The 27943-nt window shown below is 58.8% G+C and overlaps 1 protein-coding gene across 2 annotated transcripts; it reads left to right on the top strand.

Moving 5' to 3' along the window:
- The first annotated feature begins 35 nt into the window (after window positions 1-35).
- IL17REL (interleukin 17 receptor E like) lies at window positions 36-27382 on the top strand. 2 transcript variants are annotated; one of them, XM_070790616.1, is made up of 17 exons: window positions 36-629; window positions 3681-3711; window positions 18075-18224; window positions 18387-18493; window positions 18733-18847; window positions 19092-19136; window positions 19390-19526; window positions 19699-19770; window positions 19852-19906; window positions 20396-20559; window positions 20629-20673; window positions 20940-20997; window positions 21240-21412; window positions 21575-21655; window positions 21839-21896; window positions 22017-22101; window positions 23281-27382. In XM_070790616.1, the coding sequence occupies exons 1-16, from the start codon at window positions 528-530 to the stop codon at window positions 22094-22096; spliced, it is 1473 nt and encodes a 490-aa protein (XP_070646717.1). In that variant the 5' UTR covers window positions 36-527; the 3' UTR covers window positions 22097-22101; window positions 23281-27382. The 2 variants fall into 2 exon arrangements, 1 of the variants encoding a protein (XP_070646717.1); XR_011566911.1 differs by lacking the exons at window positions 20940-20997; window positions 22017-22101; window positions 23281-27382 and having other exon boundaries at window positions 21839-21893.
- Window positions 27383-27943: the final 561 nt, after the last annotated feature.

The raw sequence follows: 27943 nt of genomic DNA, 5'->3' as shown, positions 1-27943 counted from the left end.
CTCACACCCAGAGGACGGACGGGGGCCCTCAGGACTGGAGGGGTGTCCCAGGCTTGTGGGAGCTGGGGCTGGTGCCAGGGATGGCTCCCACCTCTCTGCCAGCCCCGCTGGGCTCGACAACCGGGACACGAGCCACCTTCCATCCCTTGACTTTGGGACAGAGGCCTGAGAGAAGGGGGGAGACACTGAGGAACCGTGGGGGGTGCAGGGCGGCTCCCTGAGCCCACAGGCCCACAGTCAGCCTTGGCCCAGCTGCCAGCCTCAGGGCACCCAGCCCCCGGGGACCCCAGAGCTCCACAGTTTCAGGATGTCTCCTTTGACAGCCTGGAAACTCCAGGGCGTCTGGCCAGGGGCCAAAGCCCGCAGGCGGAAGCTGTGGGCTGTGGCTGTGGCCAGCCCACTGGGAGGGGGAGTGTCTGCCCCAGGAGCGAGCTCACTCCAGCTGAGCCACAAGCCGGGAAGGCGAGGCACAGTCGCCACCGGCCGCCCCTCGCGCCCTCACTCGGCGGGTACTTTCCTGCGGCCAGATGCTGGCCGGGCACGCCGTCGCCTTGCTCTGCCTGACCTGGGGCGCCTACCAGAGCCTGGCCATCCCCAGGGTCACGGAATGCAGCCTTTCCTGTCCCCAGGTGAGCCTGCCCTTCCTGGACTCTCCTGTGAGCCACCCTGCCTCCGCCCGGCTGGCCGCTGGCCTGGCCCACCTACACACGTGACTTAGAGTGACCAGCAAGGGGCTCGGGGCCCGGGGCAGTGGGTGGTCAGAGGCCCGCGGCTCCCCAAGGTGGTGGCTCAGCCCGTGGCGCCAGTCGGGGAAGTGCTTGCCGGGAGCACGTGGGGCACCAGGCCCCATGAGTGTCCTTTCCTGGGGAGTCGTGTGGGGGCAGCCCGAGGCCCCTCCTGTGTTCACAGGGCCGGTTCATCATCCGGGGTGCGGGCTGGGGCGGTGTCCGGGCTTGTGTGGACGCCCAGCTAAGGAAATGCTGTGGCACCGAGCTCGTTCTGGGCAGGCAGGCGCCGCGGGGCGAGGATGTGGCTCGGAACGTGGTGTCCGGGACGTTCACTGTCCCTGCGGCGCCCTAGCCAGCAGCACGTGTCCTTGGAGGTCCCCCAGCTCAAGACTGGGGAGGCTAGCCGCTGCGACGGGCTGGGGAACCCCAGGCATGGGCCCTCTGCCAGGTGGGGTCAGCGGGGACCAGGGGAGACGCAGGGCAAGCAGGCTCAGGGAGCAGTGGCAGCTGGCGAGAGAGCTCGGGGGACACTGGGGCACACAGTCAGTGCGCAAGTCATGCTCCCCAGGGCATGGAGCGTGTCCAGCAGAGGGCCAGGGAGGGACAGGGCAGGCTCAGGGGGCCAGGGGTCAGGCAGAGCCTCAGAAGCAGGACTCAGGTCCTGGTGCAGGGACCCATGGTGGGTCCTCCTGGCTCCTGATGGGACTGGTGGGTGCAGAGGGAACAGCTGGGCTGAAGTAGGGGTGCGGCCTGGACCTGCCCCGTGTGGATGGTGAAAGGGTGGGCTGCTTCGGGGGCACTGTGAGGTGGAGCTGCGGGACTGGGTCCCAGACCTCAGAGAAGGAAGAAGCCAGGATGAATCTTAAGACGCGGCTGTAGCACCTGGGCCCAGGCGCCAGGCGTTCTCTGGGCTCAGGGGGCAAGTTTTCAGGGAGGAAACTCTGTGAAATACAGGAATTTTGAAATATGGGGTTTTAGAAGCTCACCGGACTATGGAGAACTGGTGTTGGGACAGCGGGGTGTGGGGGTGGAGTCAGGGTGAGGCTGCAGGGGTGTGAGGGGCCCCCCCTCAGTGGGATGGGCCCGGTGGGGGAGGGGCTGTGTGGTGGGGAGAGGCGGGGGGAGGCCCCCACCCCGCCACGGCCCTCCCCCCACGGAGAGGGCGCGGCCCGGCCACCGCCTTGGCACCCAGATGGGGCAGCAGCGGGATCAAGGGAGGGGGGTGCGGGGTGGGGAGAGCAGGGACAGAGCCTGAAAGGCCTGGGGAGGGGCCGGGAGAGGGGGGCTGGGGGAGGGCCCAAGGGAGGGGCCGCTGGAAGAGGGGCTGGGGGAGGGCCTGGGGGGGCCCGGGGGAGGAGTCAGGAAGCCCAGGGTGGGGGGCTGCTTCGGGCGCCTCTGGAGACCTCCCCACCTGCACGGAGACCCCCGCAGCACTCTGGGCCTTGACAGCCTTCAGGCAGGGCGGGGACAGGAACAGCTGAGCACAGGGTGCCTGGGGGTGGGGGGCGGTCAGGGCCCCTCCCGAAGCACCTAGGACCTTGTCCTCCCCACCTGATGGAGCAGCAGGGTGAGGACCAGGCCCGCTGGGCCCCCTCCCTACAGACCCCGCCCTTGCCGACCCACCTGGGAAGCCCCAAGAAGCCCAACAGCGGAAACCCCCGAGGGTGGGGGGCAAGGCGGGGCAGCCGCTTCTGTCCCCGCCCCCCAACAAAGGGCTCAGACCGGCCCTTCCCGCGTCCACCACCCCAGCTCCTCCGGGCGCAGCCTTCCTACGCGCTCTCTGACCTTGACCTTTGCCCCTGCTGGTCCCTGGGCAGGGAGAGGGGTTCTGGGCACCCAAGGTCCAAGCACCAGACCGCACCCACCCCCACCAGTAACCGGGGGCAGCGGCTCTGTGGTCCTCAGGCGGCCGTGCCCCAGGGCGAGCACACAGGTGGGAGTCAACCTCTCCACTCCCTGGAGCCCCCACCAGCTTGGGAGGGGGTGGACTCAGGCCACAGGATGCAGAATGCCGGCTGGTTCCAGGCCTCGGGGCTGTGCAAGGAATGAGGTAGCCAGGAGAGGCTGTGGCCCAGGCCCGCTGCCCCCCTGCCTTGCTGGCCCTGCCCTGTGCCGCCCGCTGGCCCCTGGGCCCGCTGGACTGGCCGTCTCACCCTCTGCCCATCTGCTTGGTCAGGTTCTGGGCGGGGCACCCAGGCGGGTGCAGACCTTTGCCCAGCCGAGCCCCCCTGCCGCCCCTGGTCACCTTCCTCAGCCCGAGGACCATGGGCAGGCCCCCGGGGTCACCTCAGGGGGGTTCGTGTGGCTGGGGGCTGAAGGCCGAAGGCCTTATCGTCTCAGGGGGATATCGTGATCAGAAGACCGAGTGGACGAGGGGTGATGGTTAAAAGGCTGGGGCAGACAAGGTGCCTGGGCGGGGAGAGGGGACCCAGAGTCTGGGGCTCAGCCAAGAGTGACCCGGTTACCCAGATATTAACATCCCGGGGTCACTGGGAGAAGCTCGAGGCCATGCTCGCAGCTTTTCTATAAACCTAAGATTCCTCCAAAACGAAGACTATTTAGGAAGGGGTGAAGCGCTGGAGATGGACCCCCAAGAGTGCCTGCCCCCCAGGCCCAGGGAAGAGGAGCAGGCCCCCACCCCCACCCATGCCAGCAAAGAGCCCCCACCTGGTGGAGCGCCCTGCCCGTGAGGGGGCCCCCGCCTTCCCGAGCCCCTTCATCTCCCACCCTGGCCCGAGGCGTCCCTGCCTGGCGTGAGCCGGGTCCTTGCTGCCTGCTGTCTCCCCGTGCCCGGCCCCACGCCGCCAGCTCCGGGCGGTCCTGCGGTGCCTGGAGTGCCACGTGTGTCGGGGTGGGCCTGAAGGTCCAAGGGCGCGGGTCGCCAGGGTGTGGCGCCGGGGGTGGCACGAGGCGGCCTGCCGACCTCACTCCCTCTCGATGTTCTGTCCGCAGGGCTTCGCCTGCAAGAGCCTCGTGAGCCGTGGTGAGTACATCTCAGGAGGAGGACGCGCGGCCCTTCCGGCCTCCGCTGACACCCTCTCCCGCCTCACCGGGCAGAGTGTCCTCCCATCCCTGCCGCCGCCTGGGGCAGGAGGGCACAGCCCCCCTCCACACCCAGCTGCAGGCTTGCTGGATGCGGGAGTCGAGGGTTCCTGTGTTATTGGAATTTGTTGCTTTGCGAAGTGGCCACGTGTCTCCACCTCACCAGCAGTCCATGGAAACTTCCACTTTCTCATCACGTGCCCCGTTTTTGCCTACCCTAATACAATATCCTATTTTAAAAACAGCTCCATTGTCTTTGCAGACACTTTATATTTTATTTTAAAAGGGGCATAAGGGATTCAGTGGAGGAGGGCATGGCCACCCACTCCAATATTCTTGCCTGGAGAATCCTATGGACAGAGGAGCCTGGCGGGCTTCAGTCAATAGGGTCGCAGAGAGTCTGATGTGACTGAAGCGACTGAGCACACATGCATGCAGGAACAGAGAGTAATAAGTCTAGAGAAATAAATACTGTTTATGGAGAAGGAAATGGCAGCCCACTCCAGCGTTCTTGCCTGGAGAATCCCAGGGACGGGGGAGCCTGCTGGGCTGCCGTCTGGGGTCGCACCGAGTCGGGCATGACTGGAGCGACTTAGCAGCAGCAGCAGCAGCATGTTAGGAAGACATAGTTCTAGACATCTTTGTAGGCAAATAAACTGTTCCTGGATAAACAGATGACAAAGATTTTATAAAAGTGAAATTACTTTATTCCATTTAAAATCAGTATTTTATTTAATTTGACTTTAATAGGAAAAACCAAAGGAATGGCTAAACTTTAATGCAATGTTTCTTCACCTCGAGAGGGGTTACTTTTCAAGGACCCCCAAGGTGAAGGTGTGAGATGATGAGACAGGGCGCCGCGTGCCCCCCCCCCCACCGCCCCCGCCGGGTAGTCCCCGTCTCTGGCGTGTCTGACCGCAGTCAGTGGCCGTGGAGCTGAGCTTGGAACGGCATCGGGTCACAGCCTGTGCTTGGACCCTCCCCGCGAGTAAGGAGCCCGAGGCGGGTCCGCCAGGGTTACAGCCGAGGGGCCTGCAGGCTTCTCTCCCGCCTGGGCCGGGCCCTTTCCTGGATCCCTGTGAGCCCCTGTGAGCTTCCGTAACCTCGGGAGCGGTTGTTCCATAACCTCGGGGAGCGTTTCCACTCCCGCCTGAGCGCGGGCCTCTTCCCTGATGACGCCACCTCTGCATCGGCTGCTTCCTCCGTTTCTGTCTTTCTCCGTGGCTTTCCTGTGAGCATTCCAAGCCAGCTGCGTCTCCTGATTTGCGCGTCTTCACTGTACTTACTTGCCCCGCGATGAGGTCTGGCTCCCTGACTCCCCGCACCCCGTCTCCTCTGAGCCCGCTGTGCTGTGGCCGCCGGGCTGGGCCGCGTGTCCCTGCCGCCGTGTCCCTCGGTGGGCCTTCCCTCCATCCGCCACGGTGCTTTCTCCCCGCCACGCACTGCCTTCCGGGTCCGCCTTCCCTCCCTCTCCCTCCTCCCCTCTGTGCTGTGTTAATGTTAATTCCGTCGTGGGCAGCTGCCTCTGGACCCCCAAATTACTCAGGCCTCCTTCTCACTCACTGACCCCACATCCATGGTGTTGCCCCCGCGGACCAGCTGTGTGCAAGGGCCAGATGTCTGGAGGGCCCAGGCATGCTGGGGTGATGGGGAACTTGGCCGGGCAGGTCCTGGGGGTGGTGGGGGTGCGGGGATGGGCCTTCGGCTTCTAGGGGACCTGGGGGCCTTCACGGTCTCTCTCCTTCCCCCTCCCTTCCGTCATACCCCAGTGGGAGCCGTGAAAATGCAGGACCCCACCCGGCCTCCTCTTCAGATGGGGGGACAGAGGGGGCTCGCCATGGATTCCCGGCTTTGTCACCCCCCAGAAGGGCTTCTGGGGGTGGGGTCACCAGGCAGGGGCACAGCTTGTGTCTGGGTGACGCTCCGGCCTGGCCCACGTGCTCGGTCCACTGCGGGGCAGTTCTCTGGCTCGACAACCTCTGTGGGTTCTGGCAGGTATTGGGGGTACTTTGTGAGGCTGTAGAGGGACCCCCACACACTCCCATCTCCATTTGTGAGTCTCTAACAACACTGAGACCTGCGTGGGCTCCTCCGGGGTGACGATAGTCACCCTGCGTCACAGACAACTCTTCCCACTGTTCCTCCTCCTCAGCCTCGGGCTGAGAGTCACACGCTTCGGTTTCGACGCAATAGTATTCACACGCCTCCCCTTTCAGGATTTCGTGAATCGGAGGGGATCTTTTAAGAAGTCTTCCCTGTTCTGGTCATAGAGACTTCCTCCCTGTACTTCCTGTGTTTCTATATTAAAGTTTGTTTCTCAGACTCAGGTCTTTGATTCATCTAGCTCTTGTTTCCGTGTGCTGTGAGGCAAGAGCCCAACTGTGCTCTTCTCTGCCTGGAAATCCCGCAGTGGCCGCACGGAGTGCCGACGTCTCTATCCCCACCCTGCCCGTCTTCAGATTTCCACGCTGTGCGGGCGGTTCCCCAATGGCCTCAACTCCTGAGTGAGGCCGCCCTGAGTCCTGGGGGCCCCTCCCTAACACCCCATCCTATGGACCTGCTCAGTGAGCCCATGGATGAATAGATTTAAGCTAGATGCTGACTTCTGGTGGGGTGGCCCTTCTGCTTCATTTCTTTCCTAAATTGTCCTGGGAGATGGCAGTGTCGTTGAGGTGGCCCTGAATCCAGATGCAGGAGCAAGGAGGACATGAAACAGAAGCGGGATCCACGCTCCAGACCCCAGAGACGGGCCCCAGGGCCCCAGGTGGGAAGAGCAACAGAAGGCAGAGGGGAGTCTGAACCCAGCAGGCAGTGAGCACCACTGGTGAGCACCCAGCTCCTGCTCAGGGACCCCCTGGGAGGCGGCCCTGCACAGAGAAGCTCCAAGAGGCTCGAGGACAGCAGCGGCAAGAGCAACTGCAGATGGACGAGGCCGAGGCGAAGGAAGAGCTAGGAAGTTCAGTCCAGTCCAGTCGCTCAGTCGTGTCCGACTGCGACCCCATGAATCGCAGCACGCCAGGCCTCCCTGTCCATCACCAACTCCCAGAGTTCACTCAGACGGACATCCATTGAGTCAGTGATGCCATCCAGCATCTCATCCTCTGTCGTCCCCTTCTCCTCCTTCCCCCAATCCCTCCCAGCATCAGAGTCTTTTCCAATGAGTCAACTCTTCGCATCAGGTGGTCAAAGTACTGGAGTTTCAGCTTTAGCATCATTCCTTCCAAAGAAATCCCAGGGCTGATCTCCTTTAGGATGGACTGGTTGGATCTCCTTGCAGTCCAAGGGACTCTCAAGAGTCTCCTCCAACACCACAGTTCAAAAGCATCAATTCTTCGGCGCTCAGCCTTCTTCACAGTCCGACTCTCACATCCATACATGACCACTGGAAAAACCATAGCCTTGACTAGACTGATAGAGTTTTGCCAAGAAAATGCACTGGTCATAGCAAACACCCTCTTCCAACAACACAAGAGAAGACTCTATACATGGACATCACCAGATGGTCAACACCGAAATCAGATTGATTATATTCTTTGCAGCTAAAGATGGAGAAGCTCTATACAGTCAGCAAAAACAAGACCAGGAGCTGACTGTGGCTCAGACCATGAACTCCTTATTGCCAAATTCAAACTGAAATTGAAGAAAGTAGGGAAAACCACTAGACCATTCAGGTATGACCTAAATCAAATACCTTATGATTATACAGTGGAAGTGAGACATAGATTTAAGGGCCTAGATCTGATAGACAGAGTGCCTGATGAACTATGGACTGAGGTTCGTGACATTGTACAGGAGACAGGGATCAAGACCACCCCCATGGAAAAGAAATGCAAAAAAGCAAAATGGCTGTCTGGGGAGGCCTTACAAATAGCTGTGAAAAGAAGAGAAGCGAAAAGCAAAGGAGAAAAGGAAAGATATACCCATTTGAATGCAGAGTTCCAAAGAATAGCAAGAAGAGATAAGAAAGCCTTCTTCAGCGATCAATGCAAAGAAATAGAGGAAAACAACAGAATGGGAAAGACTAGAGATCTCTTCAAAAAATTAGAGATACCAAGGGAACATTTCATGCAAAGATGGGCTCGATAAAGGGCAGAAATGGTATGGACCTAACAGAAGCAGAAGATATTAATAAGAGGTGGCAAGAATACACAGAAGAACTGTACAAAAAAGATCTTCACGTCCCAGATAATCACGATGGTGTGACCACTACCTAGAGCCAGGAAATCGGACCACAAAGCACGTCCACCCAAAGCAACAGCAGAGGGCGCTGTGTGCAGCGGGGACAGCAGAACCCAGCCTGTGGCGGAAAGCTCAGAAATCTCCAGTCTCGTAACAGTGGCCAAGGCGGGCCGTGGGCACAAGCCCCCAGCGAGTTATGATAATAAAAAGAGAATGAGGGGCAGAATAAGGTCCCGACAGGCAAAGGCAGTGCGCCAGAACACCCCGAAAACCCACAACTGTAGCTTTTCATTTCAAAGTGGTTTAAAATAGCCAGTTCAGTTCAGTAGCTCAGTCCCATTCAGACTCTGCCACCCCATGGACTGCAGCACGCCAGGCCTCCCTGTCCATCACCGACTCCCGGACCTCACTCAAACTCATGTCCATCGAGTCCATGACGCCATCCAACCATCTCATCCTCTGTCGTCCCCTTCTCCTCCTGCCTTCAATCTTTCCCAGCATCAGGGTCTTTTCAGATGAGTCAGCTCTTCACATCAAGTGGCCAAAGTATTGGAGCTTCAGCCTCAGCATCAGTCCTTCCAGTGAATATTCAGGACTGATTTCCTCTAGGATGGACTGGTTGGATCTCCTTGTAGTCCAAGGGACTCTCAAGAGTCTTCTCCAACACCACAGTTCAGAAGCATCAGTTCTTCAGGGCTCAGTCTTCTTTTTGGTCCAACTCTCACATCCATACGTGACTACCGGAAAAACCATAGCTTTGACTAGACAGACCTTTGTTGACAAATTAGTCTCTGCTTTTTAATATGCTGTCTAGGTTAATCAGAGCTTTCCTTCCAAGGAGCAAGCGTCTTTTAATTTCATGGCTGCAGTCTCCATCTGCAGCGATATGGGACCCCAGGAGAATAAAGTCTGTCACTGTTTCCATTGTTTCCCCATCTGTTTGCCATGAAGTGATGGGACCAGATGCCGTGACCCCTTCGGGTTTTGAATGTCGACTTTTAAGCCAGCTTTCTCACGTTCACTTTCATCAAGAGGCTCTTTGGTTCTTCGATTTCTGTCATAAGGATGGTGTCATCTGCATATCTGAGGTTGTTATTTTTCCCAGCAATCTTGATTCCAGCTTGTGCTTCCTCCAGCCCTGCATTTCCCATGATGTACTCTGCATAGAAGTTAAATAAGCAGGGCAATAATATACAGCATTGACGTGCTCCTTTTCCAATTTGGAACCAGTCCGTTGCTCCATGTCCGGTTCTAACCGTTGCTTCTTGACCTGCATACAGGTTTCAAAGGAGGCAGGTGAGGTGGTCTGGTATTCCCATCTCTTGAAGAATTTTCCACAGATTGTGTCATCCACACAGTCAAAGGCTTTAGCATAGTCAGTAAAGCAGAAGTAGATGTTTTTCTGGAATTCTCTTGCTTTTTGTATGATCCAACAGGTATTGGCAATTTAATCTCTGATTCCTTTGCCTAAATCCAGCTTGAACACTGGGAAGTTCTCAGTTCACATATTGTTGAAACCTGGCTTGGAAAATTTTAAGCATTACTTTGCTAGCGTGTGAGATGACTGCAATTGTGCAGTAGTCTGAACATTCTTTGGCATTGCCTTTCTTTGGGATTGGAATGAGAACTGACCTTTTCCAGTCCTGTGATCACTGCTGAGTTTTCCAATTTTGCTGGCACTTTAACAGCATCATCTTCTAGGATTTGAAATAGCTCAGCTGGAACTCCATCACCTCCACTAGCTTTGTTCGTAGTGATGCTTCCTAAGGCCCACTTGACTTCGCATTCCAGGATGTCTGGCTCTAGGTGAGTGATCACACCATCATGGTTATCTGGGTCATGAAGATCTTTTTTGTATAGTTCTTCTGTGTATTCTTGACACTTCTTCTTAATACCTTCTACTTCTGTTAGGTCCATACCATTTCTGTCCTTTATTGAGCCCATCTTTGCATGAAATGTTAGAAGACTCAAGAAAGTTGATAAAGATGTTAAAGAACAATAGGAACAAAAATTAGGAAATTTCAGAAATGAGGTGACAACACTTGGGCTTAAAAATAAAGAAAAAATCGCTGCAGAAATGAAGACGATGTTAGAAGTAGTGAATAGACCCAATATTAAATGCCTTGAGAAAAATAGAAAGTGAAAAGGGGATTTTTTAAAAATCAAAAAGAAGTGTCATATTGTGATTGAGTAGACTCCAGGAGTTGGTGGTGGACGAGGCCTGGCGTGCTGCGGCCCGTGGGGTCACAGAGGATCAGACATGACTGAGCGACTGAACTGAGCTGTTAGTACAGGGAACAATGCTTAATGTTCTGTGATAAACCATAAGGAAAAAGAATGCTTTTTTAAAAAATAATGTACCCATATATATAACTGAATCACTTTGCTATACGGCAAAAATTAACACAACATTGTAAGTCAACTGTATTTCAATTAAAACGAGAATACCAGGGACTTCTGTGATGGCGCAGTGGGCAAGAATCTAATGCAGGGTTCAACCCCTTGTCCGGGAAGATCCCACGTGCCTCAGGGCAACTCAGCCCACACACCACAGCTCCTGAGCCGGCACTCTAGATCCCGGGAAGCACAGCTCCTGAGCCGGCGTGCTGCAGCTGCTAAGCCCTCGTGCCCTGGAGCCCGTGCTCCACACCAGAGAAGCCAGAGCAGCGAGCAGCCCACACGCCGCAGCAAAGAGGAAGCCCCGCTCAGCACACCGAGAGGAAAGTCCGCACACAGTCACAAGGACTCCATGCAACCAACAATAAGTAAAGAAATAAAAATGTTTAGAAAAGAATACAAGTAAGGTTTGAAAAGAAAAAAAAATCAAAAGAGATGAAATGACGTGTCAATAATAGAAGATGCTGCAGATAGGCAAGGAAAGTCCAGAATGTGGGTCCTGTGAGACCCTGGAGAGAACTGAGCCGCAGATCAGATGCGCAGAAGTGCAGCTCAAGGACAACAAACAGCCCTAACACGAGGCATGAACTAGAGAGGGACAGCGTGAAAACTCACTCAAGCAAAACAGCTGGATGTTAAAGTGAAAAATCTTTGGGCATCTAAGCAAAAAGAACTTAGCAATTCAAAATGGAAAGGAAAGTACATCAGATTTTTCAAAGAGCTACATTTTACCCCAGAAGAGAATGGACAGCAAGTCCATAGCACGTCATTTGATAACTGTAGACACAGTTCTGTGTTATAATCGCGAAACTTGCTAAGAGGCCAGATCTTAATTAATCCAACCACAAAAAGAGAAACAATAATTATGTGACTTGATATGGTTGCTTTTGCTACAACAGCAATGATGACAACAGATAAATGCACCAAACCAGCACGCTGTACTCCTTAAGTTCACACAGTGCCATACATCAAATGTATTTCCATGAAGGGACACTGGCCTTCAGGCATGAGGCACGAACAGGCTGGGACTCACGGACTCTTGTCCCAAGGGCCCCTCCTAGGGAAGGAGCATCCGGCCACGAGACCCCGGGAGGGGTCGGATGGGAAACAGGGTGAAGATTTAACGCAGGGCTGTTTGCGGCGCTGAGAACACGAGTGGAAGGGGAGATGGTACAGTATTCACAGCCGAGCACCCTGACCATGGAGACAGGGACGGGCTGTGAACACCAGGAGAGACCGAGACAAGTCTATGCAGAGACAGGTTTCCGCTCTTTCCAGCCTGCCCAGCGGTGAGTGCTGCGACCCAGACAGTGTCGGGAACACAGCAAGTGGCAGGACGCAGCTTCACGGTGTCCTCCCCGGTGTTCTTGAGAGTCGAGCGGAAGAAAGGAGATGCTGAGGTCCTGTGCAGAAGGTGTGGTGGAAGCTCGGCTCTGAGTTGGAAAGCAGCAGGACTGCCCGAGGCACCGCTCTGAACCCGCGGTGGCCCTGTGGAGGCTCCTGGACCCGTCTGTGGCGTGTCTCTCTTCCGGCCCTCCCTCTGGGCGCTCTGTCTCCCCAGCGAGGCTGTTTATCTCTCACGTGTCTGCTCCAGGGAGTTCCCTGGCCGTCCAGCAGTCAGGGCTCTGTCTTTCCCTGATGGGGGCCGGGAATAGAGACACTGTCTTCCTGGGAGAGAACCTAAGATGCCACAAGCCATGCAGTGTGGCCAAAAAAAAAAGTCTGTTCCGTGCCCCTGAGAAATGGCTCTTGGCCGTCCCCGGGCCGAGGATTCAGGCATCTCCCCGCAGACCGGGTTCCCGTTGTTTCTGAGTGGGACCAGGAGTGACCTGTGACTATCAGGACCATTTCTAAGTCGTGGACTGAAGTGGGCTTGGATCTGCCTGGGTGCAGACCAGCGCTGGGAGCAGCCCCCAGGCCCGCGGAGGCTGCAGGCTTTCCAGGAAGCTCCGCGTCCCTGCCCTCCCGCTGGGCCCAGGGTCGGAGGAGGCGGCAGGTTTCTCCGGATCCCGTCCCTGGGCCTCCTGGTCCGGCCGAGCCTCAGCATCCCCCCTGCTTCCTCGGGTTTTGTGCTGAGGACCCTGGTGCTCCTATCAGCTCTCACGGGTTTTGGGAAGTTTTTTCACATATATATGTAAGTTGCCTACGCCTATGTTTCCCGCATGTATGTGTTTACAGGTATGTTTCACGTGTTTTACATGTATGTTTTCACGTGTATGATTTTACACGTGAGTTTTTAACATGTATTTTTTCCCTCCAGCACTGTTAGCTGTTCTCAGTAGAACCGGTCCAGACAGCACGGGCTCCTGTAGGATGCAGAAGGAAACCCCCGACGGGTTTTCAGATGCACAGGAGCCCTTCTCTCTCCTCCTGCCCTGCCAAGGCAGTTACATTCACCTCCGTGTTTTACCAGTTCCTGTGTTCACGGTTCCCTTTGTAACCCACTTCTTCCTTCTGAGCTCATATTTCTCCTTTTTAAGACACAGCCAAGCTGTTAGGCCTTCTCTTAGTATGCCTCTGGTTTACTGTGGTGGCTTTAAACCTTCAAATGAGGTCATATGTATTTACTTCTCCTTAATCTTTACAAAGAATGTGGGGTTCACAGTGCCTTCCACACAGTCACAGCGGGGCTGCTCTGCACAGCCTGTGGGGTCTTAGCTCCTAAACTGAGCACTGAACCCACGCCCAGGCAGTGCAAGCGCTGCGTCCCGACTGCTCACCAGCGGGGAGCCCGCCACGTCACTTTCTTCTCTACACCTTCTGTGTTGTGAGCTTAGCGGGAACAAGAGCCTGTTCTTACTTTTACACAAGCAGCTTCCTGGCACCCATGGTCGCCGTGCTCGCCTATGGCTCCACCCTTTGTTCCTTCTGACTCTGATCCTTTTCTTGGTTGGCTGCGATAGGTCCTTGTATTTCTCCAGAAAAGGTCAAAAGATGCTGCCTTCTCGTTTTCTGCAGAGGAGGACGTTTCCACACGCATGAGGGACAGCCTAGATGAGAGAGGGCTGAAGCTCCAGGCTCGGAGGACGCGTCTCTAGCAAGGAAACGCCAGGCCTGGGGACACCGCTCTCCTCACCCCCACCCCACCGTGCCGGACTAACCCCCCCCACTCCCGGGCTTGACCAGGAGCCCCTGGAGCCAGACCGGGGCTCGGCCGCCTCCTGCAGGCAGCCTCTGCTCCAATTCCAGCCGCAGCCCTTGGGAGCTGTCCCCCCAGGAAGCTCTGAATCGCCCATCTGACCCCACACCTCGGGTTTATCAGCCCCAGGACAATAGCGGGCCAGGTGTGCGGTGGGGGCCGGGGCAGGGCAGGGGACCATTCCCAGCTCTGACCAGCGGGGAGGATTTTACCCCCGTTTAGAACTGCCAGCACACACGGATAGGAAAAGGCAGACCAACTACTCGCTTACTTTGGCCACCTGACATGAAGAGCCGACTCACTGGGAAAGACTGATGCTGGGAAAGATCGAGGGCAGGAGGAGAAGGGGATGACAGGATGAGATGATTAGCTAGCATCACCGACTCAATGGACATGAGTTTGAGCAAACTCAAGAAGACAGTGAAGGACAGGGAAGCCTGGCGTGCCACAGTCCATGGGGTTGCAAAGAGTTGGACACAAATTAGTGACTGAACAACAACAGCTACTCGCTGGCTTTATTATTTTTTAAACCTCCACCGTCTAGGGCGGTGGAATCCTGCAGCCCCGTCCCCTCCACGTGGAGGACAGGCAGAAGTGCTGCTGGTTTCCTTGTTGCTGAATTTGGAAAGTTCTTACAGGTTCTGAACACACGTTCCTTAACAGGTGCACGATTCGCAAATATTTCCCCCCAATCTCTAACTTGTCTTTTCACTCTTTACTGGGGTCTTTCAAAGAGCAGAAGTTTGAAAGCTTGATGAAATCCAACTTACCCATTTTTTCTCTTATGGGTCACAATTTCAGTATTGTGTCTAAGAAAATTTTGCCTTACCTAAGGTCATAGATGCCATTCATGGCAAATAGATGGGGAGACAGTGGAAATAGTGGCTGACTTTATTTTTCTGGGCTCCAAAATCACTGTGGATGGTAATTGCAGCCATGAAATTAAAAGACGCTTGCTCCTTGGAGGGAAAGTTATGACCAACCCAGCCAGCATATTCAAAAGCAGAGACATTACTTTGCCAACAAAGGTCCGTCTAGTCAAGGCTATGGTTTTTCCAGTGGTCATGTATGGATGTGAGAGTTGGACTGTGAAGAAGCCTGAGCGCTGAAGAATTGATGCTTTTGAACTGTGGTGTTGGAGAAGACTCTTGAGAGTCCCTTGGACTGCAAGGAGATCCAACCAGTCCATCCTAAAGGAGATGAGTCCCAGCTGTTCACTGAAAGGACTGATGCTGAAGCTGAAACTCCAATACTTTGGCCACCTGATGCAAAGAACTGACTCATTTGAAAAGACCCTGATGCTGGGAAAGATTGAAGGCAGGAGGAGGAGGGGACGACAGAGGATGAGATGGCTGGATGGCATCACTGACTCGATGGATGTGAGTCTGAGTGAACACCGGGAGTTGGTGATGGACAGGGAGGCCTGGTGTGCTGTGGTTCATGGGGTTGCAAAGAGTCGGACACGACTGAGTGACTGAACTGAAGGTCATAGAAATTTTTAAAAATAGGTTTCTTTTTGAAAGTTTGGTAGTTTAGGTTTTGCATTGAGTCTGACGGTCCATTTGGGATAAAGTTTACATTCTGTGAGAGCTGTGGTCTAGAGCCCATTGGTTTCCAGTGGACACAGAGCTGAGCACCATTTGCTGGAAGCACCGTGCATTCCCCGCTGGACTCGCAGCATGCTTGCCGAGAGTCAGGCACGCAGGCCTGGGCGGGGTGGGATGCTAGGCTGGTGGGTTTCGTCTCTCAGTCCTGGGGAGTCTTTCCTGTCATCATCTCACTCGCATGGCTCCCCAGAAGAAGTCTGCCTCTCCCCTGCCTTGGTTCCGCGGGGCCTCACGTGTCTTTTCCTCTGGTGGCTTTACAGTTTTCTCTTTACTCTGGCTTTGAACAAACTGACTGTGGTGTGCTTGTAATTCTTCATGTTTCCTATCTTTCATCGGGCGTCTTGGATTTGTGAGTGCATAGTTCTCACCCAGCTTGAAAAGTTTCTATTCTTTTTTAAGATGTTTCTTCATTCCCTCATTCCTTCCAGGACTCTAACTACACACACATCAGATTACCTGAAGGTGTCCTTCAGCTCCCTGAAGCGCTGTCGTTCTATTTCCTCACCTTCACCACCACCTCCACCATCATTATGCCATCACCCATCACCACCACCTCCACCACCATCATTACATCATCACCACCACCTCCTCCACCATCACCACCAGCATCATTACATCATCACCATCACCACCAGCATCATTACGTCATCACCATCACCACCAGCATCATTACGTCATCACCATCACCACCAGCATCATTACGTCATCACCATCACCACCAGCATCATTACGTCGTCACCCCATCACCATCCCTCTCCACCTACTTTTGCGTGTTTTCTATTGCTATGTCAAGTTCTCCAATCTCTTTTTTTTCCAATGGCTATATCTGTTATTAATGTAGCTAATGTATTTTTCATCTCAGACATTGTAGTTTTCATCCCTGTAAGTTGGAGTTTTTTTGAAAAAAAAAAACTTTCACATCTACAATTAACTTTTTGAGCGTGTAAAACACAGTTATAATAACTGCTTTAATATTCTTGTCTAGTAATTCTAACACCTGTGTCAGTTTTAGTTCATTGACTTTTTTCCTCATTCAGGTTATGTTTTGCATAACCTGTAATTTTTTATTATATGGTAGACTGTGATTCACAGATGGCTCAGTGGTAAAGGATCCACCTGCCAATGCAGGAGATACAAGAGACATGGGTTCACTCCCTTGGGCAGGAAGATCCCCTGGAGGAGGAAATGGCACCCCACTCCAGTGTTCTTGCCTGGAGTCCATAGGATTGCAAAGAGGCGGATCCTGTGTGAGCACACGCGCGCACTGGATATATACCTTTATCGTCACAAATATTCTTGAGTCTTTTCTGGAATACAGTCAACTTACTTGGAAACAGGTTAATCCTTCTGGGGTCTTTATTTCAAGATCTGTTAGATGAGATCAGAGTAGTGCTCCACCCATGGCTAGTTATTTCTCTTACGGAAACAAGACTCTTGCGTCCGCTGCACCAGGTTCCCGCGAGGCCCTGGCTCTGTGGTCTGGCTGGGAGCAGGGACAGCCTAGACCCACGGGCCGACAAGACTCTGTCCCCAGAGCCCCTCCGGCTTCTTCTCTTCCTGCAGCTCCTCAGTCCACGCGGGCATCCCGCTCTGCCAAACACTCACCCCGCTCTCTGCATTGCAGTCCTCCTGTGCTCGTCCTGCAAACTCTGGCCACTTCCGGCTGTTTGCCTCTGACCAGATCTGCCCCACTTCTCTTGGGGAGGCACCAGGCGCCCTGAATGCCATTACCCCATCCCGGCCACCTCACAACACTCTCAGGACAGCGGGCACGGCTGTGGGCTTCACCATCCTACACTTCCTTACACCCAGTGTCTTGAGACCGCACTCCGTCTGCTGTCCAGGCTGAGCTCTGTGACTCCACCTTGACCTCTATCTTGACCTCAGCGGGGTCCACAGCTCTGGTTTCTTTCCCAGGAACATTTCAGACCTCACAGTTTCTGCTGCCTCTTTGAGTCACGTCTGATCGGGTCAGGTTGGGGCTCCGCTGAGCGACGGGCCAGCTCTTCTGTCTGGGTCTCAGCAGCGGCGCCTTGGCCCCCTTCTCCAAGGTCTGGGAGCCCAGCCACCATGGCCATGGGGACCCCTCACTCTGGCTCCTCGTGCCGCGAGGGGAGACGGCCTTGGGTGTGCCCTCTGCCCTTCCCCCACCCTCGTGCATTCAACGGGTCACCCTGGTGCCCGTGTCCCCCTCCTCCTGAAGCGCAGGAAGGGCCTTGGCACCTTCGTCCTTTGCTTCCCCTTGACCGTCAGCCTGAGGGCGGGTCTTCCTGCCATGCTGCCTGGGGTGTGCCTGCGGCCTGGGCACCGCTGAGCACACACCATCTGACACGTCACCTGGCCGGAACGCCAGGCCCTAAGTGCCAGAGGGAACCTGGGCTGCCAGCTCCACGGGGTGCAGGGCTCTCCGGGGCATGGTGGAGCCCGTGGAACTAACCCCATTGACCTTGAAGCGTCTGCCTGAAGATCGGGCAGAGCCAAGACCGAAAATACCGCTCAGCCCTGGAGCCTGAAAGCGAGATCCCAGCTCCCTGCACAGCGCTCGGTCTGGCCCCGGCTTCCAGGGCCCTGACCAAGGCCATTGGGGCCAAGCCATATGTGCCAGTGCTGCCGCCTGCCCACGGACAGGGCTTTAGGCGGCAGTGACTTCGGGCTCAGGCCCGGGTGCCCCCTGCAGACCTGTGCTGCTGCTCATCTTTGGAACCCATGGGGCCAGCCGGCACGCCTGGAGGAGGGCCCTCTTCTGCCCCTTTGCTGGCCAGGCGGGGGCCCCACTCCTGGGCCCAGCAGACAGCTCTGCACATGGCTCAGGTGGGCCCACCACTCGTCCAGGGCTTGGCTCTCTGACGGCACTGGGGCAAGTAGGGAGGATCCCCCACCTCCAATTCTGTGCAGCCCCAGAGCCCCTTCCCACCCAGCCACCCGCAGGGAATAGCCCAGGCACCAGCAACACTGGCACTTAGCCTCCCTCTCCCCCGACAGGAAATATTTTCAACAGCTTCTGCCAGCAGCCCCCTGCGTCCATGCCCAGGTCCGTCCTGGGGGCCCTGGGGCTCTCCACCGCCATGAAGTGCTCCCCACCCGACGGCTGCTCCCTGCTCCTGCGCGTCAATGCCTCCCTCACGCTCCATGGTGACTGTGATGGGGTCACTCCTGGGTCATGGCGGGGGTGCTCAGGGCTCCTTTTCTTCCCATGACAACCTGTCAGCAGGCTGGGGTGGGGCAGAGAGACCCTGCTCACTGCCTTCACAGGGGACAGCATGGTCTGACAGCCCGCGGCCCCTCTCTCCACAGAGAGCCTTCAGGGCCTGGAGGTCTGCTCCACGAGCCTGGACACCCAGGAGACGCAGTGCCAGACTGTGCAGGTCCCCAGGGCCTCCCACCTGCAGGCCGGGCAGCAGGTGAGGCCAGTGTCTGACCTGGACCTGCCGGTCCAGCCCCAAGCCTGTGCCCGGCAGCACAGCTGTCCCCTGGCCAGTTCTCGCCGCCCTCCCCGCTCCACAGCCCATCCTGGCCCACGGCTGAGGCGCCCCTCCTCCCCTACCCCAGACTCTGGGTTCCAGCTGTGCGAGGTGGAGCTGGCCTGGCCGGGGGTGGGGGGTCGACACCCAGGTCCACAGCTCACCCCATCTCTGCCCAGCTCCAGGTGCGCTTTGACTGCTTCAAGGTGGGCGTGGCCCAGAGCCTCTACGTCACCCTGAGGACTGTCCCCCACTTCTGCGGGGTCCAGCTGGGCCAGCAATACCACACGGAAGGTAGGGACCAGGGAGCTGGCGTGGGCACTGCCCTCCAGCCTCCTGGAGGGAGCGGTGACTGCCCTGGGGCAGGAGTCACCCAGGCAGCGGGTAGGCCATGAGGGACAGGTCCCAGCAAGTGCATTTGCTTAATTCTGGGTTGCTGTCTCCCTGGAGGGGTGGGCTTCTGGAAACCACACCTGCAGAGGCCCGGGTGCCCCTGGGGCAGAGCGGGCTGGGCCCAACACTTCCCTTGTCATTCCAGACTGCAGAGAGGAGGACGTGGGGAAGAATGTGCCTGACTGCTTCGGTGAGGTCCCTCCCCAGGTGGGACCCCGGCCCCGTTGCCCCTGGGAAGACCCTTGGGTGGTGGTGGGCACCCACAAGCCTCCTACCGGGCTCTTCTGCCCTCCTCACGTGGGAACTCACGATGGGTCCTCAGGCAGGCAACTTCCAAGATGCCTGGGTCTGGCAGGAGTCACCACATGCAGGCTGTCAGGACAGCTGGAGCCCTGTGCCTGGTGACCTCTGGCCACAGCGTGACCCCTCCTGCCCTCCTACAGCTCAGAAGCTCTCCTACTGGGTAGACCGCAGCCGCAAGGTCATTCTAGTACAGGTGCCAGAGTCGGGGGGCCCTGACTACTACGTGAGGCTCTGTTTGAAGCGGTTCATCTGCGAGGACGCGGGCGCCCCAGTGCGGGTGAGCCTCAGCCCCGCCCACTCCTGTCCTCCCCTGCCGCCCCGCCCACAGCTCCAGCCCCGCCCCCTGTCCTCCCCTGCCGCCCCGCCCACAGCCCCGCCCCGCCCAGCAGACCCCGCCCTCCCTCTGTCCTCCCCTGCCGCCCCGCCCACGCGCCTTCCCTCCGATGCAGGTAATAGGGAACAGGGTCTCCCGGAGGGTCTCTCTACCCTACAGCCAAGAGTTGTCGTGCCTGTGCCTTGAGGTCAGTAAGGGTGCGGGCTTGACACCCGAGAGTGGACAAGAGGATGGGCCGACTCTGTGCTGATCCCAGCCCGTTCCGCAGGTCTGGTCGGCAACCCCTGATGCGGTGCGAATCCAGACCTGCCCTTTCAAAAACGGTGAGTGCCCTGCGGTGCCCGGGAGAGCGAGGAGGGAGGGGTGGGAGATGGTGAGTCAGGGGTCCCCAAGGGTGGGGGCTCCTGGTCCAGCGCGCGGGGCTGACACAAGAGGGGCTGAGAGTAGCGGGGAGGCCCAGCCTCAGCGCCTGAGACGGCTTCAGGCAGTAGGTAGTCAGCGCTGTGTTCTGGGCAAGCCCTCCAGGTGGTGGAAGCCCTGCGTGGATGCAAGCGTCCATGTCAGCCAGACACAAGCACACACGGGCGCCATGGCCTGGCCACCTGGGAGACCTCGGGGGATCCTCCCCGAGGATTAGGGGTGCTCATCAGGGCACACAAGCGAACTGGCTGGGGCCTAGGCCGAGAACCACGGGAGAAGACACCTGCCCGGGACCCAGCCTGCCTGTCACTGAGCAGGTGCTGGGTCCGGTGGTCTGTCAGCAGCTGGGACAGTGTCCCTCTGACTCCAGCCCTGGGGGAGGGTCCCTGCAGACACGGAGAGCCTCTGGGACGCCATCCGCTACCACCCGGGGAGCCAGGCGCTGAGCTGGGAACCCGCCTGCCCCATGAGAGGCCGTGTGAGTCTGTGCTGGCAGCCAGGGCCAGGGGCCCACTGCCTCGAGCTGAAGCACTCAGGCCGGCCGGCGCGCGGCAGGGTGAGTGTCCCCCAGGCAGGGATGGGGGCGGGGATGGACGGCCAGGGCCCTGACGTGAGCTCCCCCCAGGTGCAGTACCCGCTGGTGGACACACAGCCCCAGCTCTGCCTGAAGGTGAGTGGGCCAGACCACAACCTGCCTCGTGCCCTCCCGGGGCTTGCGGAGGGATCTGAGGAGCCAGACAAGGGACCCACGGCATTGGGGCAGGGGACCCACGGCCAAATGTCTCCCTCTGCCTTGCCCAGCCCCAGGGTCCAGCCACCTAGCAGCCCCTCTAACCCCTCCTGGGCCAACAGTGGGGGGCGGGGGTTTGTAACCAATCTCAGAGGGCCGTGGAGGCCCGCCTGAGGGACATACCCTGTCCCTCGGCCTCCCGGCAGTTCTCCACGAGCCTGGGTTTCCAAGTGAGGTGCCCTTTCAAGCAGCCGCGGTTCCCAGGTGAGCCCTCCAGGGGACAGGGCCTCGAGGGGAAGGGGGCCTCCAAGGGGCGGGGCCCTCAAGGGGGCGGGGCCCTCTGAGGGGCGGGACCCCAACAAGGGGCGGGGCCCTCCAGGGGCGGTCCCTCAGGAGCCGGCCCTCCAGAGGGCAGGCGGGAGGCTGGTCAGGGGCCCTTGCAGTGTGACCATAGCAAAAACGGTCAGCAGTGGGTGGGTGCTGGGCCTCACCCCTGCCCCCCACAGCCTGGAAGATGGCCGTCCAGCCCGCACCCGCTCCCGGCCGCCTCCGGGTGGCCTTCTTCTCGTCCGGCCCCGCCCGGTTCCAGGTGCGCCTGTGTCACCAGGGGAAGACGTGGCCCCCCGCCTGCCGTCGACTGCTCCAGGCCACCCCCGTCCCTGCGGCCTCTGTGAGCCAGGTGGGGCGGGCACCGTCCTGGAGACCTGGGGATGGGGCTGACCCCCGACTTTCCTGCAGTCAGAGCTAGTCCCCACAAGGGCGGAGGGTGGCGAGCACCACAGTGACCTGGAGGAGCCTGGTCTGCGCCCCCACGGCCTGTGACCGACCCCTCCCGCACCAGGGTGACTCCGCAGAGGACCCTGCAGTGGCCTTTGTGGACATTCCTGGGGACGAGGCCTGTGCACCCAGCACCTGCATCCAGGTAGGTGTACCGGCCTGCCCAGCCTCCGCCCACCTCCCAGGAGCTGCCCAGGGCCCTGGGCTGCTCTGGGGGTCCCTTCAGCCCCACAGCCTCTCCAGATGGTGCTTCTGGGGAATGAGGGGGCATGCAAGGTGGGCTGCAGGCTGTGCTGACCTGCTCTCTCTGCCCTGCCCCCACCCACAGGGCAGGAGGACCGATGTCCAGTTCTCCGTTCCCCAGCAGCTCTGCAACCTCCAGTGTGGTGAGTGAACAGGCCAGGCCTCAGCGGGTACGGGGGCTGGGAGGACAGGCACTCAGGGGCTGCCAGGGACCAAGGCTGGACCCCAGACTGGCCCCTAGCAGCCCCATCTCCCACTGTCAGGATGGCGGGGACACACTGCACAGGAGGTGGAGGACAGAGGGGCCACCGCCTCAGCGCCAGGCCAGGCTTCTGAGCCTTGACTTGGGTAAGCAAGGCCCCTCCAGGGCCTCACACCGGGTCAGGGGTGTTGCGTCCTCCTCCCTGAGTGTTCACCACCCTGGCCTGGGCTCTGGTTCCAACTGCCCAGGAACTCGAAGTCCCCGGCCCACCTGTCGCCCACCCAGGAGTCCCAGACTCCTGGACCTCAGACTTGGCAGGATGTAGAGGGACCCCTAAACCTATGGGGCCTCGGTGTGGCCCAGGGGCTGACTGCTGCCTGAGGCCCGGGGGTAGCGGGGCAGTGAGGACACAAGGGCAGTGGAGTGAGGAGCGAGCACACTCCCCTTCAAGTGCAAACCTTTCCCCGTGCTGAAATGCAGAAAGACGGGTGTCTGGGCATCCAGGGCTGTCACCATCCCGTCCACTGATGGGCAACTGGGCAGGTCTCGAATGGCCTCTGAGTGCAGCGGAGTCTCAGCAATGCCAGGGTGCCCCGGTCCCGCCCACCTCCCCTGGCAAATGCTCCAGGGCCTGCATCCGCTTCTCCCCTTACCCCACCACCACACCCCCCCACCTCCCCACCCCAGCAGGTCGAAGGGGCGATGGTCACCCCTAAGAGCCTTGTGTCTGGACCGGGGCTCCAATATTTGCCAGTCAGATGGCATGGTGGGTGGCCTGGGGCCATGACTGGAGCCCCAGTGCCACGCTGGGTGAGTCCCAGGGTCCTGTGAACGGTGAGAGCACCTGGGCCCAGCTGGAGTCGGGGAACCTGGGAGGATACTGCTCCTGGGGTCAGGGTAAACTCCCCTGAAGATGGACGTTTGCCTGCTGACCGGGCACTGGCTTGGCAGGACTGGGCAAGGGACCCTGAGAGGGTGGGGTCTCATCTCCCTCTCCTTCTTTCCACCTCATAGTCAGAGGTGGGCTGGGGGTATGTGAAAAGTGAACGTTAAAGCGTTTAGTCGCTCGGTCGTGTCTGACTCTTTGCGACCCCACGGACTGCCGCATGCCAGGCTCCTCTGTCCATGGGATTCTCCAGGCCGGGATACTGGAGTGGGCTGTCATTCCCTTCTCCAGGGGATCTTCCTGACCCAGGGATCGAACCCAGGTCTCCTGCATTGCAGGTGGACTCTTTACCCTCTGAGTCACCAGATGGTTGGGGGAGGGGGTGTCTATGCCCCCACACAAGGCTGCCTGAGCCAGCCCCCCATTCCTCTCTCCCCAGCTGCCACCCAGGAGACAGCAGCCTGAGGCCAAGTGTCTCACCAAGAAGACACGGGTGCCAGGTCCGACTGTGGGGATGCAGCAAGGGGCCAGCCCATGTCTGGACACCCCAGGCCTCTGTCACGAAGGCTAGGCCTCAGGGCATGCACTGGGGGTCCTCATCTGGCCCCAGACTAGGGGCCTGTGTACCTCTCGGGTCTCCAAAGGCCTGCAGCTACTCGGGCCTTTGGACGATGTCGGGACTTTGGGGCAGACGAAGGACCTCCAGCCCCTCCTGAACCCTGAGTGGGGCCAACAGAACGGCTCCATGGGCAGCCCCTTCCCCAGATGGCCCAGCCCCTGACGCGCCTGTCCCAGTCTGGTCCAGGCTCCCTCTGGACCACCTGCGGTCAGGGCCAGCATCCCTGGCCCTGAGCACGAGGTTCTCTGGAGTACAGGGTGTGACCCCACCCTTCCTGGAACTGACCAGATCTGGGGGGCCAGGTCACCCACACATGGGCTGGGGTCCACATCCTGAGTGCCCTCTGGGGCCCAGAATAGGCCTTCACCGGCCCCCACCCTTCAAAGACTCTGCTAAGAACCTGAGCGCCCACCACCCGAGCACCCACCCTGCATCCTCGCCCCCAGAGCTGGACCACCTTCCACTCCCCAGGCCCCTAGCCAGGACAGCGCGGTGAGGGACGGCCACTCCGTTGGCCTCAGGGGCCAGCTGCCAGGATGAGCCATTCTCAGACATTTCGCACCCCCTGAGGTCAGCACGCGCCACCTGTGCTCAAGAGCCACAAGCCGCCCTTGGCCTGCCAGCGTCATTTCTGTGTCCCAGGCCAGTGGTCGCCCAGCAGTCGGCCGGCTGGGCCTGCCCTCACGGGACCCTCCTGCCAGCTCACAAGGACCACCGGGCCGCCCCTGCTGGGCTGCTGTCTGGCGTCACTTTCATCTAACACGGGGCACACGCGGGCACGCCGGGGCTGGCCCCGCCCCTGGGCCTACGTTGGGCTGTGTCTGCGCATGTGCACCTACCTCCCCGCCCCTGGGCCTACGTTGGGCTGCGTCTGCGCATGCACACCTACCTCCAGGCCCGGCCTGGGCTGTGCCTGGTTAGCCGAACACAGGCCCCTGGACGTCTCGCCATCGTTCCCTTAGTGGAAGCTGCTGCCCCGAGCCGACGAGAGGGGTCGGTGGAGGCCACATGCCCCCTCGCTGAGAAACTCTTGTCTGCCTGGCTCGCCGCTTCCCTTGAGGACAGGGAAGGGGTTGGCAGGGCCAGGGAGCACTCGTGGGGACTGGGGGACCACAGGGCCGCGTGTCCCCCGTGAGGCAGGGTGGGGGGGGGTGTCCAGTGACTGCAGCTGGACCCCTGCCTGCGATTTGAGAGGGGCTGTCTCGCCCCCAGCCCCCGGGTCCTGTCCCCCCACTTCGGCCAGGCCTGGCCCCCAGCGGGCTGTGCTCTGGGCTCACGCGAGTACTCCTGCGGTACTCTGGAGACCCCTGTCCGCCCCAAGTGCCCCCTCCCCATCAAGGCACAGAGGGAGGTGGGGACCAAGGTCCCCACGCCACAAGTTCCGGCTTCTCAAGCCTGGCCCATCTCGGGGTCCCTGCCTGTGCACAGAGACTGCAGCCCTGATCCAGGGCCTCCCTCAGAAGGAATCCTTGACCTCCTGGAGGGGGTGGGGGAGGTGGGTGCTGCGAACTGACCAGATGCAGGCTCCCCCAGGACTTCACAGCAGCCCTGGGATCCCACAGTGGGGAACCGGAAGCCCAGACAAGGGGAACAACTGCTGTCCTCTCCAGGACTAAGGACCTGCCTGGCCACAGGGCTGGGGTGGGGAGGGGTGCTCCAGGGTCCCAGCTGCCCCGCTGTCCAGTATATGCTGCCCCCGCGTGGTGGTGGGCACTCAGCGCAGGGCTCTGAGCTGGGCCTTCCATGCGCACCTGGAGCCCCATGGCCCGGGTGCCCACATGGCCCACTGCCATGGCCAGTGAGAGGCCACTCCTTCAGCAGGGCCTCCCCTCCCCAGCCTGGCCACACCTCTGCAGGAGAGTACCAATGTGCTCAGGCCCCAGAGCAAGGGATGATGGGTTCCCTCCCCACCAGCGCCCCCCCCACCCCCCAGAGCTCACAGGTAAACTGGGTTCGTGTGCCTCACCCATTCATCCCCTCATCCCCCTAGCAGTCCCTGAGCACCCGCTGGGCGCCGCCCTCTCCCAGCACTAGGAGCACACACCGGCCCTGGGGCCGTGGACCACATCTGCTCTGCCCTGAACTGCGTGGCCCCAGGTCAGGATTCTCAGCCCTAAAGCCCGGGCAAACAGAGCCATCAGTCACCTACCTGGAGCTGACCTCTGCCTGGGGAAGACAGCTCACAAACAGCTGAAACTGTCACTTACGTGAATGCCCAGTGTGAGAAGGCGGAGGCCGAGAAAGCAAACAGGAAGTGTGTGTGTGTGGGGGGGGTGCCACTTAGAGCAAGGTGGTCCCCAGTATGACCAAAGAAATGGGTGATACCTCGAAGTTGTTAGGATTCAATGTTCTTGGTGGTTCGAGGGGCGTCCTAATGGTAACTTGTGTAGAGGGAGTGGGCTGCTGTTGTGAGCTGGGTTCTGCAGTGAGGAGTGTGGAGCGGCTTGTCTTTGCCCGCTCTCTGCGCCCGGAGGTCAAGCCGAGGCCAGGGTTTGGGTGTACAGCTGGAGTCGCCAGAGGAAGGGGGGCAGCTGGGCAAGCAGGGCTGGGCGCTGAGTCCTGGCAGCGGGGCCTCCGGACAGCAGTGCCCACGGTTCGAGGGCATCTCTGGAGGCAGGTGTGCACCCACGCCGCCAGCCCCCAGCAACAGGTGCCCCCTTACCCCTCTTCTGGTCCGAGCGTGAAGGGCGGTTGTTCCTGAAGAACCTTCATGAGTACAGCTTCCAGTAAGATTTTGATGATTTTAATTCTTTTAAAATGGTTGCTTACTACGTTGAAACGACTGACCCTTTTTTTTCTAAAACTCTTCATTTGCACGTTTAAACATATTTTTCCACGCTTCCCTGGGCGCCATTGACACAGCCTCGGGATAGCGGCAGGCTGCGAGGTGCGAGGACCGTCCAGTGAGCGCGGACCGAGGGGAGGTGGGACCTGGGAGACGCCAGGGACTCATGACTGCTGTGGGGTAGGGATACTGAGGGCCCGTCTGGCCCTAGGGCGTGTGCGCAGCCGTGACCCCTGGGGAGGGCGTGTGCCCAGCCGTTGGGAAAGAGGCGCTGGGGTGACGCAGCTCACCGGGTGGGTGCACCTGCCTCTCCAACGGGAAGTGGCACCTGGCGCCTTGGGCGAGCGGCCCCTGCAGCTCCGACCTGCGCGGATGCCCACGGCGCTCCCAGCCCTCGAGCCCCAGAAGCGTCTGGGGCTCAGCCGCCGGGCGGACCAGGGGTGGGGGGCAGAGTCGGCCGCCACTGATACCCCCAACCTCAAGTTCTGGTTTCCGCCGGGGGGTGGGGGGGCGCTGGCGGCTTGCAGGGGAGCAGGTGGGGAGGGGAGCAGCTGCGGGGCGGCCTTCGGGACGAGGCTGGGGTTTGGCCGGCCCTGGAAGGCGAGCGGAAAGGGCCGCGGCTGCTGCGGGAAGCGGGCCGCGAGGCCTTCGGGAGCCAGGCGGGGGCTCAGGAGGGTCTGCGGAGTCTCGCGGCGCCTCTGCGCCGAGCCCGCGTCTCCCGCCGCCCCCGGAGCGCGTTGGCTTTTCCTGAGCGGAGAGTGTACGAGGACGCCTCCCTCGCCTTGGGCTGCAAGTGTCTGTCACGCCTCTGACCCTCCCGGGAGGGACCGCAGGACACGCGATCAGCTCCCGGGCGCGCGCGCCAGGCTGTGCGTCCTGAGGCCCGAGCGTGCCGCAGTGCCCTCGCCCGCGGGAGAACGCGTGCCAAGAAAACCCCGGCGCGCGTAAACACTGCCTGAAACATATGTTTTAAAAATATCTTGTATGTCTCACTTTGACTCTTAAATGGTAAAATTGACATTTTGATTTAATTTTTATTTTATATTGGAGTGTAGTTCATTTACAATGTTGTGTTAGCTTCAGGTGTACCGCAAAATGTTATTTATCCTCCCCCCCCAATTAAAATTGACTTTTTGATTTTGGTGTACAGTTTTCTGAATTTTAACACATTTGGATAGCTGTCACTGTCACAGGACACACACAGTTATATCACCCCCAAATTGCCCCTGCCGTAACTGGGGCACACTTCTCTCCACCCGTAACCCCTGGCAACCACTGATGTTCTCCATGGATGGACTCAGGCAGAAGACAACTGGGGCTGGTCTCTCTTACTCTGTAACACCTTGGAGATTCATCTGGGACGTTGTGTGAGTCACAGCTTGTTTCTTTTGTGATGCAGTTGTATTCCATGGCGTAGATCACCACAGTTCACCCACTGAAAGATGTCTGGGTTGTTTTCAGCTGTTACAAATACAGCCTCTAGCCATGGTCGGGTACAGGTTTCCGTGTGAATACACATTTCCATTTCTCTAGGTTAAATGCCTGGGCAGGGTTGCTGTGTCTGGCAGTAAGTACACAGTCACCTGCGTAAGAAACTGAGAAAGCACGTTCCGGAGTGGCCACGTGGCTCTGCCTCACAGCATCAGCACTCGAGTGTTCAGTTGCCTCACATCCTCGACAGCACTTGGTATTGTCAGT

This window comes from Bos indicus, chromosome 5 (assembly GCF_029378745.1).
Source record: "Bos indicus isolate NIAB-ARS_2022 breed Sahiwal x Tharparkar chromosome 5, NIAB-ARS_B.indTharparkar_mat_pri_1.0, whole genome shotgun sequence".
In the NCBI taxonomy this organism is placed as follows: Eukaryota; Metazoa; Chordata; class Mammalia; order Artiodactyla; family Bovidae; genus Bos; species Bos indicus.
Note: the sequence above shows the minus strand (reverse complement) of the source record. Positions and strands in the feature narration are given on the sequence as shown.